The sequence below is a fragment of the Physeter macrocephalus genome, chromosome 19, assembly GCF_002837175.3.
Source record: "Physeter macrocephalus isolate SW-GA chromosome 19, ASM283717v5, whole genome shotgun sequence".
In the NCBI taxonomy this organism is placed as follows: Eukaryota; Metazoa; Chordata; class Mammalia; order Artiodactyla; family Physeteridae; genus Physeter; species Physeter macrocephalus.
Genome location: NC_041232.1, coordinates 6,200,477 through 6,223,215, shown reverse-complemented (window position 1 = coordinate 6,223,215; position 22,739 = coordinate 6,200,477). Strand labels below are relative to the sequence as shown.

The 22,739-nt window shown below is 56.8% G+C and overlaps 1 protein-coding gene across 3 annotated transcripts in view; it reads right to left on the bottom strand.

The window, feature by feature from the left end:
- Nucleotides 1-22,739, bottom strand: part of TTC28 (tetratricopeptide repeat domain 28) — a 587,392-nt gene that overhangs the window by 18,834 nt on the left and 545,819 nt on the right. For all 3 annotated transcript variants that reach the window (XM_024120941.3, XM_028480238.2, XM_028480239.2), the window contains 2 exons: nt 19,084-19,224; nt 8,021-8,165 (listed from right to left, as the gene is read on the bottom strand). In XM_024120941.3, the coding sequence (XP_023976709.1) occupies nt 8,021-8,165; nt 19,084-19,224 (286 nt within the window). The remainder of the gene's footprint in view (nt 1-8,020; nt 8,166-19,083; nt 19,225-22,739) is intronic.

The following is a 22,739-nucleotide window of genomic DNA, read 5'->3' as shown; positions in this document are numbered from 1 at the left end:
CTGCACGTGAGGGTGGGGAGGCCCCACCTGGGCAGATGAGGCCCATGGGGCACATGGAGGGCAAGGCTGGAGAGGGACTCGGGAGCCAGATGGTGGAGGCCTGAGGCTGAGCGGGAGTGTGGCTCTCGCAGGCTGTGGGGACCTGCATCCTCTGCTGTGGAACCTCTGATGAAGCCTTGAAAGGCAGCCTGCACCAACGAGACGGGCTGCACGTGGTAATTCAGACGAGGAAACGCAGCGGAGAGAAGGGAACAGGACTTGCCAGGACTTGGTGAAGAGTGGCCTTAGCAGCGAGGAGAGGGAAACGCCTCTGAAACTCTAGCCTGGGAGCTTGCGAGCCTGTCTGTGAACCGTGTACCTGAATTCATAGGTCCAGGTCCTCCCTGGACAGCACCTCGCAGCAGGTACTGGCCTAGCACACACAGCCCTGGGCGAGGGCTCCAAACGGGACCCCTGTCCAGCAGAGGGGAAGGAAGTGGGTGGTGGCAGACGGGCTGCACGGCAGACGGGCAGCTCCGGTTAAAGGCAGCGGGAACACTGACCGAACGTGTTGGAACAGGGGCTCTGGGAGCTGTCCTCTGCATCCTGCCTCCAGGACACACAAGCGTCACCCTGGCACGGAAGGATCAGCCATAATCCAATGTGAACTTAAACACAGAGAGCACAGTGATGTCTCTATGCAAGATACACCTCGTCTGTCAGACAGAAAAGGAGGGAGGATTCAAGGAAGCGCTATTCTGCGCCTCCATCTGTCAGTCTGGGTAGGGCTCACTGGCTTCTGAAGCCCTGGGTTTGAAGGACAAAAGGGCTCCGCATCGGCCCCGCACCTGCCACGAGCACAGTCCAACAAATGCCAGCAAGGACTCCGACTCTCTGACCCCTGCAGTTTCTAGAAAGGTGTCTTCTGAAGTAGAAAACACCAGGCCAAGTGCCCTAAAATCTGTTTACTCCCCAAGGAAGCGTCCCTTCGCTCTCACCAGGGCCGTGACACTGCCTGTCGCAGCAAACACGGCTGGAGGGCTCGCGGCGCCAGGCCGGCCAGGCTGGAGGGAAGGCGGGCAGTGAGAGGACAAAAACGGGTGAAGCCCAGGCTTTGCAGAGGAGAGGGGGCTCCTCTCCACAGGGGGCTCCGGGCGGCTGTTATCAGCTTCCACCTCAGCTCCCAACGCCCTGTCCACACTTGCTCTTCACTTGCTGCTTCCTGCAGCCGGTTCTCCCGAGCGACACGTGCTGCCCTGAGGCGTGCGTGCGTGTGCGTGTGTGTGTACTGCGTACTGCACGCAGCCCCGCTGTGGCCCCGCCGGCGGTGGCTCCTGGCCCCCTCCCGCCCACACTCAGGGGTGGCCCGGCTCTGGCCTGACCAGGGAACAGCCCACTCCTGGAGAGTGGGTGGAGGGGGAACCACACCTCATCAGTGTCTGTCCTTCCTGGGTTTCGCTCCCTCAGCCCAGGAGAACCACACAGTCTCCTGTATCTCAGTTACCCCTTCACCACAGGGAACAGTCTTGATACTGATCTCCCCCGGTTAACCTACCTGTGCTTTCTAGCTCCGGACCAGACCCAGACCCTCTGTTGCGTGGGATTTGGAAGGTTGGAAAGCCTTGCCCAGTGACCAGGAAGGGAAGGCACATTCCGGGAGAGGCCTTCGCCACGGGGTCTGGGCCCGCGTGCTGGATCGGGAGCTCTGGGGGACCCGGAACTACTAGATGATGGGATGTGTGGTTAGGGGAGAGGTGGAGGGGGTTCTGAGAACATCAACAAGACTCTCACCTCCCTCCCCCTCAGTTCCTGAACCCACGGGACAGCACTGACGCCGAGACCTCACAGGCAGCGTGTGGGGCTCTAGGTGGGCCCTCAGCACATACCGGTCAAACGTGAATTCTCAACTGCCTTCAGGTGCTTTAAGTAAGAGGAACACAGGTCCTATTATTCATACTATTCTTTCCTGCTGGGTCTCGATCATTTTTCTAGTACAACTCATTCCCTTTCCCTCCTGTGTTTGTAAACACGGCCAAAACACGTAAATGGCCTCTTTGGAGCATCCAGCTCCACATGGAACCCAGGGACTCAGGGATACCGCCATCACCACGGTCCTCCTCACCTGCACGTCTCCACCACCATCATCCACAGCTCTTCACTGAGTATCCACCACACCTGACACCTGTGAAACCCACCGCCGAGCAGTTACCCTGACGTCCAATTTCCGAGTCGGCAGTTCCCCCAGGCAACCCCCACGGGTCCCAAGTGTTTGCCTGGGTGGTGAACTCTGATTCGATCACCATTTTGGTCAATGGGATCTCCCACATACACTCATGGTGACCGGGGGGTGCTGAACCATTTGGAAAGCCCCGATATCAAACGTGATGTTGCATGCGTCCTAACTTTGGCTTAAGCACTACGTGCTCCGTGCACAGCACCACGGTTCAGAGGAGCAGCCTGCAGCCCCCATATGCGGGGAGTTCCGTTTTCAAGGAAGGACAGGAGGCCTCTCAGAGCCTCGCAGCATCACAGGCCAGAGAATGAACACCCCTGATCACCACAGGGGAGGGCAAGAAAATTCCTGGGTCCATGAACTTTCCGGCAGATTAGATTTCGGATGAAATGGACTTCACTGTGTACAACAAGGATTCCAGAAGCAAAGAACTGACTGCTGGGAATCTGGATACCCCAGAACCATGTACAGGGCTTAGGATTTTTTTCCTGACATATGTGTATATATATATTTTTTCTTTTTCTTTTTTTTTTTTGCGGTACGCGGGCCTCTCACTGTTGTGGCCTCTCCCATTGCGGAGCACAGGTTCCGGACGCACAGGCTCAGCAGCCATGGCTCACGGGCCCAGCCGCTCCGCGGCCTGTGGGATCTTCCCGGACCGGGGCACGAACCCATGTCCCCTGCATCGGCAGGCGGACTCTCAACCACTGCGCCACCAGGGAAGCCCCTGACTTATATTTTTGATTGAGTGAATTGATCAAACAGAACTTTTTAAGGTAGAGAAACCTTTTATGTGACACTTCTGAGAAATCTTGGTGTCATGGATGGTTGTATCAGTCTCAGTAAATATCAAAGCTGTTCAGAAAAAAACCCTGAATCCATGACTAAGAGCTACCAGGATTGTAGATACTGTACTCCAACCAGAAATGCAAAAGTCCAAATTCGACCCACTCAACTGTCCTCTCTGAACAACAAAAAACAAACCACTGGTTTGCCTGGAGATTCTGAGAAGGGGCAAACCAGAGGAATCTGGCTACGGGAGATGCATGACCGGTGGCCAACCAGAGCCAGAGGGGCCTGCCGGCCACCCAGGGTCCAGTCTCAGCCAAATCAGCCCAGGGGTCTGCTCACACACAGAGGCCTCTCTGTGGCTGGACTGGTGAAAACGAGCCCACACGCCCTCAGTGGAAGGCGTGCCTTGGCTCCCCTAGAACCTACTGGGGTCAGGCTGAGACGGGGGCAGTTGAACATCAGCTCGAATCTACCCAAGGGGCCCTGACCCAGGTGAGAACACCGCTTGCCTGGCAGGAGCTCGCTGATTGGTCTGGTGCTCTCACCACTGCTTCAGCAGTCCAGACAGCTTGCGAGTCGTTGCCTCCGTTTTTCCTTCTCCTAATCAGCTGTGGTGACACTTGCAGTCCTTGGGTGACGTCTGTCCTATCCATGTGAATGTTACCACAGAGTGCCAATCAGAAATCAGACAGCCTGGCGGTACCCATCTCGCGGGCCTTCTCCCCCCTCCACACTCTGGAGTCAAGGTTGGACTGTTGTGTGACAAGCCTTCGAAGACGACCTCCAAAGCCTCCAGTCTATTTACAAAACCAGGCGCCTGACCAGTCGGTCTCATCTACCGGGTAAGGATAAGCTAGGTTATCACACCGCTTTACAAGAGTCCCCTTCCCCCAGAGCAGACATCACAGTCACGACCCTGCCAGAGCCAAGCTCTCCTCCTGGCCAAGCCCCTGGCAGAGCCAGACCCCTACCTCGAGTTCTCAGAGGAGAGGTCCTGGGCCATCCTGGAGCTCTGGTGTCTAGGAAGGCAGTTTACCAACCTAACCTATGTGAACGGCAAGTTTTAAGTCAGTTTCTGGGGTCCTGACCCAGATGACTCCGCTTAGCCTGGAGGCTTCTTTAGTCAAGAGCAGAGGTGGACGAAGGGGACTGTTCCTTCTGACCAGAGTCATTCACTCCTCCTACCTGTCCTATCATCTTGGCTTTGACGACTGTAAACTTAGCAAACAGGGAATTTAAATAAATGGAAATAATTATAAGGATGACAGAGACTATAACTAGAACAAGCCCAGGGACTTGTTAAATCACATTTAAAGAGTGATTTGACCAAATCCTAGGGGAATTTTAGACTCTACACCTGGGTCCTTAATGCTAGCAGCTTCTGGCTTTGGACGAAGCCCCGTCTGCAAACTGAGGGGTAATTCGGGGCCTGCGCTTCACGTGGAGCAGCCCTGGGGGCGCGTGGTTCTGCGTGTCCCTGTGGCGAGTCGAGGCTCGGGCACGGGTTACTACCCTTCACTCCACGGTGACGAACAACGAATGCCACGGACACAAACCAGGTCCTGGTCTCTCTCACACTAGCACGTGCCACTTTGGTGACATTTTCTCCTTTGGGTCTGAGACAGGATTTGACTTAATGTTTGATGATGGCTCATGTGCAGATGGAACGGGGCCCCCTCAGTGATAACTGGACATGCTCACCCGTCCTGACAGCAAAGGACAGCGTGCTTCCAGGAAAGAGCCACAGCAGTGTTTCCCTTCAGCTAAATTAAATCAAGTCCTGGTGCAAGCCTGCGGTAAAATATTATTCTGTTCCACTTTTCATACCGTCTGACCTAGTCCCTTAGCAACAGGACTGCGGCTAAACAAAGGCAGTTGTTCAAATAATTATACGTCCCATGTGAAGAGGCTAATCGTTTTAGTCTTGAAGTGTCAGTAATTCATAATCCTGGACTTTCGGTTTTGATTTGTATTTTCATTGAAAACGTGGAGAAGGCCTGGCTCTGTCTGGCAGCTGACAGCGGCGGGAGCAGTGGATGGTGCCGTATCGCCCTCTAGTGGCCTCCGGAGCAGGGCGGGAACCAGCAGTCGTCCTCCTCCTCCACCGGGCAGTGCGCTGAGCCGGAGCACAGTCCATGAGCACCATACCCGGCAAACCGCCCCCGCCCCCAGTCTCCTCTGTGCCCGGTGTGCGCCCGGCTGTGCCTGGCACGTGTCAATAAACACGTGAATGAGGGGATGAAATGGGGAGGGAAGGAACTCCTGATTAGATCTCAGCTCTTCGGTGAAGTGGTTTCACTGAACCGCAGTGAGTCCCATTAGTCAGCCAAGGAAAAGCTCTTGCCCTGATCATTTACTTTAACAACCTCTGAAAGGTTTTACTCCACATCTCTCTTGAGGCAGCCTAACTCCTTCACTGTGTTCAAACTCCTCAGTCACAAAAGGACTAAATATCAGGAACTAAATGCTTTCAAACTAAATGCCTCACTTCAAGACGAGACGCACCCGAGGGTCACACCCGTTCACACGTGCAGTTCCCGAGCACGGAGGGGCCGCCGCAGCCTCAGGATGCCGGCACGCGCGTGGCGGGGGTGGCGGAGTTTCCTTCCTTAGTCAACTGTATAAAGACATGACTTCGATCGCTGTTCTAACTCGTTTGGGGCTCGAGTCCATAAATCTTCCCCCTCCCGGCACCCCTGGAGGAGCACAGATGTCCAGACACAAGCAATCACTAATCCCACTGGCACGTTTATATTTTTCAAGTCATAGGGGAAAGTCCTCAGAGAGAAAAACTGTCTAAAAAACACAGGGCAGAGTTTATGAACTCATGGGACCCCTTCAAGGATGACTCGTGGCTGTAGCAGCCTCTCTCCTGGTGGAAACGCTGCAGTGGATGGAGGGAGGGGTTGCCTCTCTCCGCCCCCAGTCTCTTCCCGCTGCTCTCCACCCCGAGGATTTCTGTCTTTGATACAAGGGAAGAACCCCTTCCCTGGCCAAAAGGGGCGGTGTCAACCAGCGAAACAAACAACGCTCAGGTGTGGGTCCCCTGCAGGCACGTCACTGGACTTGGGATCTACCCAGAAGTAAGCCGGAACCAGCACCAGGCTGGTTGACAGGGTCGGGGGCTCACAGACTCCAAACGGCTCCAGGGCAGGCCCAGCCCCTTCCTTCTGCTTGATAACCTCTTGGAAAGCTCCCAGCTGCCACAAAAGAGCGGCCACAGAAAACCCATTAGCTGACTTCTGCCTTGGGTCTTCTGCTTTGTATCCAGACTAGACCCAAAAACCAAATGCAGCTCTGGACCACGTGGGATCTATAAACTTTACTGAGTGCCAACATGCACCAGGCCCCGTGCCAGCTGCTAGGGACACAGAGATGGCTCTGTTTGGTGGCATCATCCTCAATTTCTAATGAGGACACAGGTACTCAAGGAGGGGTACCAGCTTGGCCAAGTTCACCTAGCCAGGAAAAGGCAGTGCTAGACACGAGTCCAGGCTTCCAGCTCCTAGAGGCTCTGTGCTTCCCTCCACCCCCGTGTCCCTGAGTGAGGGAAGTCCAGAGGGCACCACCAGGCAATGCAGCCTCCTGAAAAATATTAGGCAAGTTGACACACATCCTGGGAAGGCCACGCCAGGAGATGCACTGGCATTTCCTGAGGGTGAAGGGATCACTGTCAAGGTGAGGACACCTTGAGGATGCACCTCACCTCTGTCGGTCGGCTAAAGTGGAAGAGAGCTGCTGATGGGCCGCTCCAACACCTGTGAGACGAAGCTCCCACCTGGCTGTGGGGAGCTGCTAGGAGGGACACACAGGCTGGCTCCCTGAGGGCCCGTCAATCCCCACCCTCCCCAGCTGAGAGCTGGGCCCTCCCAGGAGCACAGCCTCCACTTGCTGCAGGTACCTGGGCTTTCCTAGGGGCCTGTTATGAACTGGATGCTTGTGTTCCCCCCAAATTTATATGTTCATGCCCTAGGCCCCCAGTGTGATGGTATTTGGAGGTGGGACCTTGGGGAGATAATTCAGTTTAGATGAGGTCATGAGGGCAGGACCTCCATGATGGGATTAGTGTCCTTAGAAGAAGAGGAGGAGACCTGAGTGTGCTTGCTCTCCCTGTCTCTCTGTCTCTTTCTCTCCATCACGTGAGGACACGTGTCAAAGTAGCTGTTATCAAGCCAAGAAGAGGTCTCCCACCAAGAATCTGGGACTTCCAGCCTCCAGAACTGTGAGAAATAAATGTCGGTTGTTTAAGCCCCAGTCGGCAGCATTTTGTTACAGCAGCCAGAGCTGACTAATGCACAGTCGCGTACAAAAGCATCTGATGGGTTCACCATTCAGATTCACAAGATCCCTGAGCCCTTTGGCAGCCCTCCCCCCACACCCTCCCGCCAGTTACATAGCCACGTCTGGATTGAAAAGTGATGTGCAAAGACTAGGGCCACAGAAACCTGTCAGTAGCCGCGCTCAACCTTCTCGAGAAATCACAAGTGCGAGGGCGTCTCTGCCGCTGGACCCTGTGGTGGAGTGAGTCCTGACAAGGGCAGAGGCCAAGGGTCTGTTCTCACCAGGAAGCAGCACTGGGCTTGAAGCTGCTCAGGCGAGACCCTCAGATGAGCAGTGGGCGGGGGAGCGCTGACTGCTGAGGAGATAGGGGAGATGCGTGCAGCCCTGCGCCCCCAGGTGTGCCCAAGTCTGATGAGCAAGGTGGGAAGGAGCAGCGTCTCATTTGCACCTGAGGTCACAGAGGCCAAACTGACCAGCCGGCCAGTAAGGAGCCGGGCTGGGACCTGAACCCGGATCTGCCCACTTGGAGCTCAGGGCCCATCCACTAACCAGCAGCCAACCCAGAACACACGTCCACTTGGGCTTCCGGACGCTGACTGAGAAGTTGGACGGAGAAGCCCCATGTCTGGAAAACCTCTTCTGTCTCAGGAGCCTGTTTTTTGTCTGGGGCGTGTGGGGGTGCTGAGCGGGAAGTGATGCGTCCTGACGCCAAGGAGCCCTGGGCTGGGCACTTACCCCTTCCATGGGTGCCACGAGCAGGTCGTACAGAGCGCGGAGCGGCGGCCTGGCGAACGAGCTCTGCCTCCTGGGAAGAGAGGAGGTCCCGTCCTTGACGGGCGACGTGGCGTTGCTGACCAGGCTGGTCATGCTCTGGCAGCTCCTGGGGAGAGAAGGACGGGGGTGACATCGGGCACAGGATCCGTTCCTGTTCCTGGAGGAGGGAGCTGGGAGGCCACCCAGCAGGACGCGCCGGCCTCCCTCCCTCTGGCCTCACCCCCTCCCCCTCAGGTACTGTTCACAGCACAGTGAGCACTGACAGACACCACAGGGCGGACCAGCTGCACACAGCAGCTTACATGGCTATGGAGTTTTTCTGCGTAATCAAATGTCCTGAAGTGCTCTTCGAAGGATTTAATTACACCCTTGTGTGGTGCGACTGGGCAGGCAGACATGAGGACCATGAGAATCGGGGCAGCCACCAAACTGCTCAGAAGACGGTGCCCCAAGACCAACTAATGTCCAGGGCGTTGGCCTTGTTGGGGCCAACGAGGATCCTGTTGGCCCCAACCTGGGCTCAGGTCAGCCTCCGTCCCCCACCGGAGCCCCAACACAGCCCGGGGCCCCGCATGGGGGGGTGGTCAGCTCAGGCGCAGCTGCAGCGTTTTGTTTTCCTTTTTAATTTATGTTCCAAAGTTTCAGGCAAAATTTTATTAGTACAGGTGGTATTTTCAACCCCAAGGACCCCAAGTTTCACACTCCCAACACAGGCCGACAACATCCACTGAGTCACTGATGCATTGAGAAAATGTTTCCTGAGCGCTGCCTACCTGCCAGGCACTGACGCAGGCCCTGGGGACCAAGAGAGGACAAACGGCACAGGTGAGCAGAAGGGACGGCAGGTAGGGAAACAAAGCCATCTCTACTGCAAGGACCAGGCTGCCCCCACGAGTCTTTCTGAGCCAGCCCCTCGGCGTGGCTAGCGTGGCCTCAGCACAGCCTCTGGTGACGGTCTCCACATGACTATCGGACAGTCAGTGGTCTTTCAACCTTGATCCAGACATTGTGCACAGTTCTGGAGTTTCTGCTATGCACTCAAGGACCTTAAGGCAGAGACCAGGTCTCACACCAGACACATGGCCAAGTAAGTACTCTGGGCAGCTGGCAGTGGCAGCTCTGTGGTCGTTACCTAAGGAAAAGCAGAACGCAGCTTTCCCTCCTGGGCCAGGCCAGGATCCATGACCATCTAGAGAAACAATCTGAAAGATGCGTTTGCATTTTTGAGGCATGGCTTCTGTCCCTGGCCTTCCCCCGCCCTTTACGCTGTTCTCAGCAATGTCCCGCTTCTAAATCCTAGGGTCGTGCCAAGTCAGGCTGTGGGCACCCTCAGCCCCTACCCTGCTCCTGCAAGAGAAGAAAATGGAGGGGGCTCGGAGGGCCTGCGAGCCCACTCATGGCCGCTCCTACATCACCCTCACTCAGAAAGCATGTAATTACAAGCGACTGGGGCTGTGGCATGTCTTTGCCATCAGAGCCAGTGAAGCACAGATAACCCTGCAGTGACACTCAGAGGCTCACTTAATTCCCTGGAATACATGGCAAAGAGCATTGCTCCCCTGAAGGAGAGAGCACCAAACTGCCCTCCAGAGATGTGCTGGAGTGACGCGCAGTGTCTGTCATGGCACCGTGTGCTCCTACACACGGCCTGTGTGCGCTTGCAGCCTGGGGAGCCCGGGCTGCCACCAGAACAGCACGGGGGGGTGGCAGGACTGCGGCACCCTGCCCCACACACCCCTCACTTCACTCCTTAGACATGTGTCTCCTGGACTGTGGGCTTGTAACTCCACTTGAAGCACCTGAGTCTGATTAATCTGGCCACAGACATCCAGGGAGTGCCATTTTCCCAGACAACGGTGTAGCCACAAGTCCTAACAGGGACCGATGGGGCGCTCCACAAACCCCAAGGCCCTAAACTAAATAGCTCCTACTGGAGAAAGAGACCCAGCTCCACATCCCGAGCGCCCCTGGTACAAGGAGACCAGCATGACCAAGCTGCACAGGGAAGGCAGGAGGGGGTGGGGAGCTGTGCGATGGACAGACCTGTGGGCACGGGTCCCAGCCTGGGGAAAGTCTCTCGCCCTCTGGGCCTCACTTTTTGCATCTGCAAAAAGGGAAAATGCTGCAGAGAGTGTCAGATAGGGGAGGATGGCTGCAAAGCATCCAGAACCTGAAAGGTGTTGGGAGTCTCAGCTGATGGGACAATGAGTGAGAAGCCCTGGGCAGGAGGGTGGGAGTGGGCTGGGGTGCCTTTTTATTGAACCCATGAAGTGCCAGAGGCATCTAAAGGGGCCCAACAATGCTAACCCACTCCATACGCATCACTACCCCGCGATGTGCCAGGCACGTGGGTCCACAGAGGGGCTGACCCATGGGTCCCGGCACTGGGCTGTATGTAGGGAAGGGACGAGCGCCAGCAGGGGTCTGGGGCATAAGACCCTGACTAGCTGCTGGTCAGGAAGAGCCGAGGGAGGGCTTTCTGGGAGAGGACCATTTGCCGTGGGCACAGGGGACGATTTGGAGTTAGACTGCCTGTGGACAAGGAGGGGAAGGCCGTTCCAAGCCCAGGGAACAGCGCAGAGGGAGGCAGCAGCGTTGGGAATGGAGCACTGGGGTGCTTGGGGCAGAGTGTTGGGGGGCAAATGTATGGAGGGTGGGGCTGCGGGCTGGAGAGGTGAGGCGGCAGGGTGGCTGGCCTCTGGGCTTGCGCTGCTGCGGCCGGCCCACCCCCTTCAGCACCAGGCCTGCCTGAACAGAAAGCTCCTCCCCCAGGCCGATTCCTTGCAGGGCTCATCAGAGGAAGGCCTCCTGCTGGTCTCCAGGGCTGGGACCAGAGGGGGATTCAGTGCCCTCACCCCCAGCCAGTTCAGGTGGGAAGCCAGTCGATGTCCTTGGTCAGGGCTGCTAAACACACGGCCGGTTGCGGCACATGGTGCTTGGCAGAGGTTTCCAGGGACACTCTCTCTGGGCATCTGTATGCTTCCGGGGGCTGTGGGGGGTGGCGCCGGGCCTCAGGCTAGGACCCACCAGGGTCACAGTAGCGAGCAGTGGTTTCCTCACCTCCACAGAGCTGCCTTGGACAGACTGCAATCAACAAGCTCCCTGTGTGTGTTGCTCCTGTTTTTTCTACAACATTCACAGTGACCTACAGCGGCTCTCACAGGGGTGCGCCTGCCCGGAGATCTGTACAAAGATGCGCCATATTTCAGAGGAGCCGAGCGGTCAAGCTCCTTCCCTGAGCCGGGGGTACGTTCCCGGACAACACAGCTGCCGCCGTGTGACTCTGCCAAGGCATGTCACTTCTCTGCTCCCCACTTTTCCTTGCTTGTAAAACGAAAGGGGTAGACTAAATGCCTTGCAGGTCTCTTCTAGTTTTAAAAAATCAAAAATCTACTCACTCTAGGAAGCCATCAAAACTGTGGTGGCTCTTTTAACCACTCCGCTGGCCACAGCCCTAGAGCCCTCCCAGAGCTTGCCCGTGTCGGCGGCAGAGCGTGAGCACAGCCCTCTGGCGCTGCGATCTGTCTGGAAAATCGGCGTCGCCAATGCACATCCCTGTGGTCGGGATTCAGAGTCACAGCCAAGCGGCCGCGGCCCCCTGGGCTCTGAGCCCCGGGCCGGAGTGGTTGACAGGTGTGAGCGGATGTGTGGGATGGTCCGCTCCCTGCTGTCCTCCTTCCTGGCATTGTCGCCACGGCCCAGTGCATCCATCACACTGCAGAAGCACGGCCACGGGGTGGGGCCTCGGTGATGGCACTGCTCTGATTTCTGCGGACCCTTTCAGCCTGGCTGACTTCCCTCTGCCTGGGCAATCTGGACGCAGATGAGAGGATGGTGCTTTGACAGGGTGGAAACATTTCCCTGTGGCAAGAGGGTGAGCCGCAGGAGGAGCTGGGCCCCTATTCAGGCTCCTGCCAAGCCTGCCACACCCACATCTCGCTCTCAGGACCCTAGGAGGTGGGGAGGTTCCTCTTCTACAGATCAGAGAGACCAAGAGCCTGGGTCAGGCCTCCCACCTGCCGGGGAGGGAGGGGTTTTATTGTGTCCTCCCAGCATTCAGGACACACTGAGCAACCTGCACTTGCCTCGATCCCTGCCCTCCCCGCTGCTGGGTCCACAAAGGTGACGTTGACAGCGGGAGGCCTCTCCCAGATTTCGTGGGAGCAGGAAGGAGGGCCGGGCTCCCGGGACTTCCAGCTGCTCCGCCATGCGGCTCCAGCAGGGGGCGCTGGCTCGCTTTCCTTGAGGCCTCCATTTATTGCCAGGGATCCCATCAGTCTAACTGACAGTCCAGCTCTCAGCAGAGAGGATTTTCTCACACCACATCGTGGTCTTTACCAGCTCATTCCTCAGATGATGTTTATTAATCTACTTCTGGAGAAATATTCGTTTTCTCTGCGGCTCGGCCATCTGTGTGGTAATGGGAAACGGAGGGACTGAGCACGCATCCAGAGAGACGGGAGGCAGGCAGGCAAGGGGGGAGCCGCCTGGTCTCTGCACCAGCAAGACGCAGAACTACAGAGGTGATATGTGGAGCGCTCCAGGGCAGGGCAGGGCAGAGGCATCGGGGTAGTTTATGTCTCCGGAATGATGACAAAAGCCAGGCGGTCTGGGTAGCACTTGCAGCTCATGAATCTCCCTGCAGGGATGAAGAGATCTATTCCCCAAGCAGGGGGATTTATAACTGCCTGGGCCTGCAGAAGACCCTGTGCGCTGGGACTTGCTCGGGCTCACACGCTGATGCGCCCCACACCGAGGCCCTGTCTGGGGCGGGCGGGCGCCTACAGGGCGTCTGGGGAGGCCGTGGGACACCTGGGGGATGTGCGCTTGGAAGTCTCGGCCCGAACTGCCGCACTCAGCACAAGCTGGTTGCCCTGTCTGCTGAGGAGAGGAGTGAGGTCACGTGCAGAGTCAGTGTGGGGGGGGACCCACGGGGGACCCACCCCAACACACACACAGTTTTCTCAGCTTTCACAGTCAAAGATGGAGAGCGAGGAGAGCAGCAGACATGGAGGAGCAAGGGCTCAGCCCCCCTCAGGTGAGACTAAGGGAGGGACCCCACCCAGGCTGAAGACCCCAGGGGTGGTGGCAGCCAGCATGGACCAGAGATCCCGCCCGTCCCGCCTGTCTCTTGGCACAGAGGGAGGAGCCCAAACCTAAGCTTGGTGCATCCCAGAGATTCGCAAGGACTTCACAGGGCTCTGCACGCACTTCCACCCAGAGGCGGGACTGGGAACAGGCCTCCCTTGTCTGAGGAGGGGCAGGGACCAGGCAGAATACAGGGGAGCAGCGAGGAAAGGGGCGTTTCATGAAAGCATGACAGGCGAGCTGACCGAGGAGCCTGCTTTGCTCTTCCAGGTGCTGAGAAGCAGGGATGCCTGCCTCGCAGGCTACCCTCCTGCGCCTTGGAGGGTCTTCTCCTTTCCCACCTTTCCCGAGTCCTCCCCTCTGTGCTCAGTTCCCCGCCAGGCACTCGGGTCCTTCCCATCTGACAGGGCTGCAGAGTGAGCTGAGCCAGGAGCACTCACCGGGGCACGTCTGGCATCTTTAGGGCAACTGGAGGGAGAGGACAGGAGAGAACCATGGGACAGGGGGCCTCTCCTGGGGTGGGCCAGGCCGGGCTGACCTGGGGCCATCACTGGAATCCTCCCATCAGGCAGGTCTCATCCGCACCCCCAGCACCTCCACTGTCACAGCTGAGTAAACAGAGACTCTAGGTTAAGCATCTCACCTAAGGCCCAGGTCATGGGCAGGGCCCCGCTGGCAAGGCAGTCAGGCAACAGGGGGCTGGGGAGCCCAAGGCCCAGCGCTGCCACAGCCTCAGGCCCTGAACCCTCGTCTGGAGTGCCTCGTCACCCAGGATGGCAGACGCTGCACTGAGCGCTGCACTCCAGGCCGTCTGTGCGCGGGGCGCACCCAGGTCAGGCTGCACAGGGCCAGGAGAAGGAGGAGGCCTCCCGCCACAGCGCTGAGCTCGTTCTAGGTGCGGCCGCTTTGCCCAGGCACCTGGCTCCTCACCTTCTCTGAGGCCTTTATCATGTTTTCACTTTTCAGTGGCCAGTTCAGGAGGCTTCCTCTCTGTGCTCACAGCAGCAGGGTCCCGGGCCTGGGGGGGGGAATCCTGCCTCCACTCCTCGAGAGCTCCCCACCTTTCTCAGGGGGGCCTCCTGCCTCACAGCCAAGGAGCTGGGAGCAGCCCTGGCAGACAGAGCTGAGCTCCTGTTCCATGGGCACCTGCTGCCTGTGAAACCACTTGGGTTCCCTCCTTCCCACCCCCAGCCCTGACCTGGATGCTCCAAAATCCCCTCTGGGGCTCTGAACTGCATCTTCTGAGGGAACAGGGGCTGGCTGGCCTGAGATTTGAACAAGTACCTGGGTTTTAAGGTACCAGTGGAAAGACTAATTGGCAAATCCATTATATTCAAGCAGCCAGAGATGCCTCAATTAAAAAAAAAAAAAAAGGACTCTGATAGCATTCAGTGACTCTCCGCCATGAACATCCTCACATGAAGGGTTGTCTCCTCGGGGAGATGAAGGCTGTCAAGTGCTGCATTTTAAGTACTTATTCAATAAGCTGTCGGTGCTTTCTGCCTGCTCACCTACCTAATCACCAAGCACCTGGCTCACTGGTCTGGTCCCTCCTCGGGAGGTGGGCTCAGGCAGAGACCCCTGCTCTGCCAGTGATGCCAACTCCTCTCAAGCCCAGGGATGAATCTGGGCTGCACGAGGCTTCTCTTCTCTTGCTCTTGGGCTCTCCTGGGAACGGTGGTCAAGGGCCGTGACACACGTACCACCAAGGGGCCTGGGACTGCCCTCCTGCAGAAACCACAGCCGCTGCCCACTCCGCTCTTTGTTCAATGTGCATACGGCTCCATGGCCAAGCCTGGGGACAGTCGCCTTGGAAAAGCCTGATGCCCAGGCCAGCCTTGCACAGGCTTTGCCTGCTGACCCCATTCAGGGCCCAAGCTGGGCAGTCATGGGGGGACGGGCTTATTATGTGCTCAAGGATGGAGAGAAGAGGATCCTGTGTGTGGTGGCCTGACCAGCTGATGCTAACACAGAAACCCCCTTTCCAAAGGGCCTTGCACCCATGGGTGATTTGTGGGTCCAAGCCTGTCCCCCCACAAACCTGTGGAGTCTCACTCACTTGTTTATAAAGAACCCCAGAGCTGTATTAGTCAGTGTTGTCCAAAGACAGAATGCACCACCTCAGGAGGTGGTGAGCTCCCTCTCACTGGAGGAGTTCAAGCAAAGGCTGAGTGATCATCTGGCAGGAGCATTAGATGGGTGGGGATCTGGGAGCTACAGCACTGTCTTGGGAGATGGCCAGACACAGATCCTAATGCTAGCTCTGTCGCTGAGCCCATGTGAACCGCCCATTGGGAAGGCACGCCTCTGTGCCACACTAGGCGTGGGCACCCAGACCACACCATGGCAGCCCCTCTCTTTGGTCTCTTCTCTCCTGCCCGGTCACGGGAGGCTAGTCCCACAGGGTGGCGGTGCCTCCTTCTCTTCCTGCAGGACCCCCAGTCTTGGTCACTGACTCTTGGAGGACCCCGACCAGGCCAAGGAGGCTCACTTGCCGATTCGCCCACCCAGTCTTCTTTTCAGTGTGTGTGTGGCTGGGGTGCTAGCTGGAAGCTGCAAAGCTGAGGGAGGGCTCTGGCCCCCTCTCTAGAATGGGGAGCCCTGACACTTCATTGCCCTCTGCTTTGGCTCTAGCCACTGATGTCTGGGCAACAGGAAAGCCCCTTTCTGCACCATATCACACATACTGCCATAAAGTGAAAAAGTAAAGACCTAGCATGCATGTTGCACCAGTGGTGGCAACAGAAGTCAGAACATTTCTCTGGGATTCTGGTCCTAATTGATCCCGGCTGGGCGCACCTGCAATGCCAAGGCACAGCCCTAGGACCCAGAATCCAGGTGCAGCTGAAAACCTGTCCTGTTCCTCTTCCTCTTTTCTGCAGCAAATGTGATCTGCTGACTGCCCCCAGGTTCAGACACTCAGACAGACAGACAGACAGACAGACACACACACACACACACACACACACACACACACACACACACACAATGCACTGGCCTTCCAGCCCTCAGCATAACTTCCCAAGCATTCTGCAGGATGAGGGGTAGAGCCCTCTCTGGGGGCTGCTGCTTTGCCCAGTGGGGGCACCCAGGGTCAGGTGCTAAACAAGAGAAGACTGCTCATTTCCTCACTAGAAGTGCCTTCCCTGGGCTCGACATGCAACTGTGTTTTCTGCCAAAGTGCACAGGCAAGAATAAAAATAGTGGTTGTGGAGACCTCAAGAACAAAGACCAAGCTAGCTGTGCAGTGGGGGGAGGGGGAGAGAGAGAGAGAGAGAGAGAGAGAAAGAAAGAGGGGGAGAAAGAGAATTCTAAGGCCAAGTCTCACTTGACTTGCCTCTGCTGCAGCAGCCTCATTGCCAAATCAGTCCAGCAAACTGCCTGGAACAAAAGAACCAAGCAGCCCATGAATCACGGGGCTGGAGGGCCCTGCAGAGGGGAGCTGGTGCTGCTACGCACACGGCTGCTTCCACTTCACCTCTGTGGGCTCCAGGGACAAGCGCTCTGCTGTCTCAGCCAGTGACAAACTAGCCCACCTCCTGGTCACGAAGAGGCAGCAAGGAAGGCCTGCCTGGGACCCCATGCAGGGCAGGGCAGCTGGGAGGTGGGACCTGAAACCCAACTTTGCACCTGCTGCGGGGGCAGGTCTCCACCCTCCCAGCCTGTGCGTGCCCCTCAGCTGCGAGACTCGAGGATGGGCTGGAAGTTTGCAAGGGCCCACACCAACCTAACCGACAAGGATACCTTGGCCTCTGTGGGTCACTTGGAAGGATGGAGGCCAGAGACCCCTCTTCCTGGGCTTGTCGGGAAACAGCAGAGAGCACACAGCATGGCAACTGTCCTAGGCCTTTGGCTCCCTGCACTGAAGCTGAAAGAATGCAGCCTGTTTCCCCTCATCTGATCTGCCCTCAGAAGTCTCTAGAAGGTCAGGATTGGAAAGGTGTGCAGAGACCACTTCTAACCCCTTTGTTTTCCTGAGGGCAGGCCTGAGGCTTCGAGCAGGTCAGGCCCTGATGAGGGAGCTGGGCACAGAGCAGCCAGGCAGCGAGGTCCAGGCTCCCGTGCTGCAGGCCTTGCTGCCCCCTCCCAGCCTCAGGGCTGGCCCAGTCCTCAGCCTGGCCCTGGGCACAGACCGCATTGTTTAAATGAACCAATGAACTAATCCATGGTATTGTGCTCACTGGACCTACCTCAGAGCTGCTCAGAAAGACAACAAACATTTTCCCAAAGCAAGCAACTCCATGATCCAAAATTCACACCACCTACCATCCAGGGGTGATAAGCTAGGATCCTGGGTACACCTGGTTTGACCCCTTTCTTGCCTTAGCACCCGAGGCCCTAGAGGAGGGGCTCCTGGCTGCAGGCACGCCTGTGATGAGGCTGGCCATGGATGCCTGCTGGCCTGCCGCTGGCTCTCTCTCTCTTGCGAGCAAAGGACATGAGGCGGGACAGGAAGAAAAAGGGTGGGTGAGGCTGCAACCCATGGTGGTCAACACCTGTTCCACAGGTGCATACAAATTTCATCCCTTCTAAAGTTTATCCACCCACATTATCGTAAGAATCCAAGTTTAGCACTGTCCTTCACACCTAAAACAGTAGAAAGTCGCCACGAGTACATGTGCATTAGGAAGCCTGTCGTGTGTTGTTCATACATTAGCTCCTCAATTCCCAAGTTAAAGGAACCCTGAAAAGTAGGAGGCTTGTTCCCACTTCAACAACGAGGAACAGGCTGACAGTGGTGAAGTCACCTGCCTAGGGTCCCACAGCTGGCACGCAACAAGGCCAGACCTGAGCCCCAAGCTCTTCGCGCCCTAGTTCACAGCCATGGATCACAGCAGCAGGCAGAGTCAAGAATCACCCACCTCCTCGCACATGGTCCTGTCCCTTCACAAAATTAAAGCCACGAGGGACACCTGCAAAGGGGGCAGGGCCGAAGAGGGAGCTGGGGGTGAACCAGACTGAGGTTCTGGCATCCTTTCAACCAAGTTGCCACTTCCTACAGCCCCAGCTCCTGGCTCCCGTCCCATTCGGATAGCCTCTGGGAAAGTAAACACACGTCTGTCACCGTGACAGCACAATAATGAGAGGAAACCAGGGCCTGAAGTAGGAGCAGACGGGGCACACAATGCGCCCCACACAGGGCAGCCCGGCAGAGGCTGCCTCCACCCAGAGCACAGTCACTCCCTCCTGCGTGCCTGGCTCAACCTGCTGCCCTCCAAAGGCAGGGACCTCAGAGAGTCTGGGATGGCTTTCTGGAAAGGTCTCTCCAAATGTGACTCCCAGGTTGTTGCCAGGCAACCAAATGACAGCGGGACAGGTGCCCCTCAACCCCAACCGCCTGCCCCTGTTTATCTGGACGCAGCTCGGCTGTCACCCCCAGTGAAAAGGCGCAGGGGTGTGCTGGTTGGCAATTTCAACCCTGACCCATCTCGGAGCCGCTGAGGTCTATCTGGTCAAGTAACGGAGAGATGGGGCCTGGGTCTGGACGGGCTCTCCCGCCAGCAATGCTGGCATCCACTCTTCCAGGCCTCCTTCAGTCTCAGGCCAGGAAGGTCAACACAGGGGCCTGGCCGTGAGTTACTGGCAAAAGCTGGCAAAGAACTATGTGAAGCCACTCTGTGTAGCTTCTGCCTGGTGTCTGGGAAATCAGCTCCGAGGTCACACGAAGAAGCAGCCGACCGTCCCCTGGGCCTCCTGTCCCAGCCAAGGCGGACTGTCACATCAAGCCTGCTACCGCTTCCTCCCCTCACCCGGAGGGGCTGCTGTGACGCCCAGGGCCCGGAGACCGGGGGCCCGGGAGTACCACGCTCGCTCCTGCAGACTCACATCCCAGCCAGAAGCCCAAGCAGCCAGAAGGAGCATCCCCCGAAAGCACACTATCCATGCTGCCGGGCCGCCCTGCCTGGCACCAGCCCAGGAGGCGGGGCCACACATACCTGTTAAAGAGGTTGTTGCGGCGAACCATCCGAAGAAAGCCAGTGGGGTCGGTGACCGAGTTGAGCCTGTTGTTCATCTCCTCAAACTGCTGGTCCATGATGTCTCCGGCTTCACTCTCTGTCTCACTGCTGGCACAGGCCCTGTGGGGAAATGGCAGAGAAAGGGCGCTGAGCACTGCTGCAAGCCTGCTCCGAGGCCCCGTCAGTCTAGCACCCAGCGCAGCCCAGCGCGGCACCTCCTGAGTCCCCTCCTGCTCCCCATGTCCCGTGTCCCCCTCCTGCTCCCTGCAGCCCCTCCTGCTCCCCGCAGCCTGCGCCCTGCCCACTCGTGTCGCACTCCGCTGGTTGCATCCCCTGTGAACCCACTGCAGGAAAGGGCTGGGCCGGCACCCAGGCTGCACTCCCTGCATCCAGCGTGTGCCCGACACAGACCGGGTGCTCAATCACCATTTGCTGTGTCCTGACTGCGAGCCAGGCGCTCCGCCAGCGCAGAGCTTGGGTGAGTGTGCTGTGTGGCAGGAGCCCCAGTCCGTTCCAGCCCAGAAGCAGTAATTAAGCACCTACCTGTGCCAGGCACCGCGTCAGGTGGGGGCACACGCAGCCCCCAAAGGCATTTTTCCAGACGAGACAAACATGCACACGAGTGGCTGCAATGCCAGGCAGAGGGGGACTTTGAAATGTAGGCTTGAGAAACATTGCTGACTGGAGCCCATTTCCAAGCTCAGCATGAGGGTGTTATAATTTTTGAATTAATAAATTTATATTTCCCCTGTGACAGACTGTAAAAGAACATCTCACAATGGATTTTAAATAAACAGAAGTACCCAGAAGTGCCCTGATTCATCAGTATGATTAAAATAACAGGGCATATTAAACATAAAAGCTGTGTCCTGTGGCCCTGTGAGGCCAAGACAGACATGATGACATGGTCACGAAGGTGTCTGAGGGGGCGCTGGCCTCCCCCGGTCCTCACCGCATCCCAGTCAACCGAGGCTGAGGCTCAGCGAGGGCAGACCTCTATGTGGAGCCCCGTCTTCCTTCATTATCCTGATTACATGCAGACTTTGTGGAAATCCTGAGTGATGTCTGGCCCACAGACGACACCCAACCCATGTGGCAACTTTGTTTAAAGTCTCCTGCTGCCTAAGGAGCAGAGGGGAAGAGTGGAGAGCGCCAGGGCAGTGGAGGCAGAGGACAGACGCACAGACCAGCAACGTAAGCCACTCACATGCTGGAGAAGTGGGATCTGGAAAGGAACAGACTTCCTGCTGCCCAGAGGGAAAAGGTTCGGCGCATTGAGATTTGGATTTAAGGTGAGCATGGCCTGCCTCAAATGGCTCGGCTGGTGAGCCCGTGGCATCAGGATTACAGGACAGAGAAGGGGAATGACCCCCTCACCGGGTCATCACAGAGCCAAATGAGACACAGCGTGTGAATCTGCTTAGTAAACCTGAAGGCTCTAAGTGAACGTCAGCCCTGGTGAGATGTCCATTTTATGTGTCAACTTGACTGGGCCCTGGGGTGCCCAGACATTTGGTGAAACGTTATCCTAGGTGTGGCTGTGAGGGCGTTTCTGAGAGATTAACATTGGAACCTGTAGACTGAGGAAAGCAAACTGCCCTCCCCATGTGGGTGGGCCCCATTCAATCCACTGAGGGCCTGAATAGAACAAAAAGGGGGAGTAAGAGAGCACTCCCTGCCTGCCTACCTGCCTTTGAGCTGGGACACGGGTCTCCTCCCCCTTCAGATGTGGACAGATTGGAACTTACATCACCGGCTCTCCTGCGTGTCCAGCTCGCCCACAACAGATCTGGGACTTCCCAGCCTTCATAACGGTGTGAGCCAATTCCTCACAATAAACTTCCATGCATGTATGCATGTGTCTCTGTGTGTGTGCGCGCACGTGCCCTATCTGTTCCTCTGGAGAACCTGGCATCAGGAACCAGATTCCGACTCAGCCGTGTTCCTTGCAGAAGGTCACGCAAACGTCCCATCACTGGGAGAGGATCCCAGGAGCCAGAGCCCCAGAGAAGTGTCAGGATTGGGGCAGTCTTCAAGGGCGGCAGAGAGGTATGATTTCTGAGCCAGCTGCTGTCCTTCGTCCCAGAACCACACTGATGGCTGGTAAAGGCATTATTAGCCTGCCTTTCTTCCCAGCCACACAATCCGGACATGACCCTTCAAACCCAGCACAGTGCCCAGCATACAGCAGGTACGCAAAGAGGAACTGCTGAATGAATGCCTATACTGGAGAGCATTTTACAACATGCAAAGTATTTTTACACAGAATTAATCCTATCTGTCCAACAAGCCCGTGAGGCAGTTCTCCTCATCTCCACTTTATTTCTGAGGAGACTGAGGTCTGGAGAAGCTGAGGAACTTGGCCAAGGAGCACTAAGTGGTAGAGCCAGACCTGACCTCCCCGCCCCTCCCCCTCTAAGGCTCTAAGTGTCTCACACATTCCAAGTCTCTCTCTGCTGGGGTTTGACTAGGGGAGGGAGGGGATGTATACAGGAAACAAGAGGAACCAGGAAACTTCCAAGCACCTAAACAAATCACCATGGCTTCCATCCTGTTGCAGAGCAGGAGCGAGGTTTTATTCCTCTCGCCACCCCACGGGCGTCAGTCGACAGGGTGAGCAGCTGAAGACTTAAAATGCTCCCTTGGGAGCTGAGGGCCCTTCACAGAGACCCTGGTAAATATCACTCAACAAGCTCTTCTGTCCAGGGACACATTTATCATCTGAACGCGACGACCTGCTTGGAGCTGAGAAATCTGCCTGTCATTCGGTGCTTTGCAAAGGCGAGAAGAATTGGCTGGAACCGGTATCAGCCTCCATTATCTTGCAGCTCCGCTCGTGCTGTCAGCTGCGGACTGAGCCCTCAGAATCTCATACTTAATAGGGTTGTTTCCTATTTCCTGACCCTTCAGAGTATTAACACTGAGGGAAAAACAAACAGGCGATGTCACAGATAAGGGAATCTCCCATTTACAAAACAAGCCTCATCTATACAGCAGGGATCCCGAGTGTCTTGCCATCAACGGTCGCCATATCACAATCACAGCCCCCTCATTTCTCTGAGAGACTTTATAGAGATGGCATATCAGCTAGTCTGATGCCATTCACTTTGATCCAGCAAGGATTACCGAGCGGGACCTACGTGCAAGAACCACAAAGGCCAAACAGAAGAGAGTCTCACTACGCCTGCCTTCAAGGCACATACCATCCTGTATGACTAGTGACTACTGGCTAAGGTGGGTTAAGAAGGAGGCAGGAGGGTATCAGCCTATAGCCAAGAGAGGGAGGGCATAAGAGCTTTCCTGGAATTAGCTGCATTTGAGCGGCATCTGAAGGATACAACTTTGACAGGTAGAGGCTGAGGTTGTGGCTGGGAGTCGGGGGATGGAACAGTATGAGGAGGTGTGGAGATAAGACAGTGTGGGGACTCTCTGGGGCCCAGGGAATAGCCCAGGTGAGCTGGAGCAGAGGGAAAGAGTAGCAGAGAGGAAGAAGAGAGTGGTGGAAGGCCTTGAACTTGGAAGGCAGTAGAGAGCTGTCAGGCCAGGCCTCTAAGCAGGGCGTAGTGGGCTCAGGGCTGCTGTCTGAGAGAAAGTCAACTGGCCCAGACTGGAGAATGCCGATTACATGGGAAGGA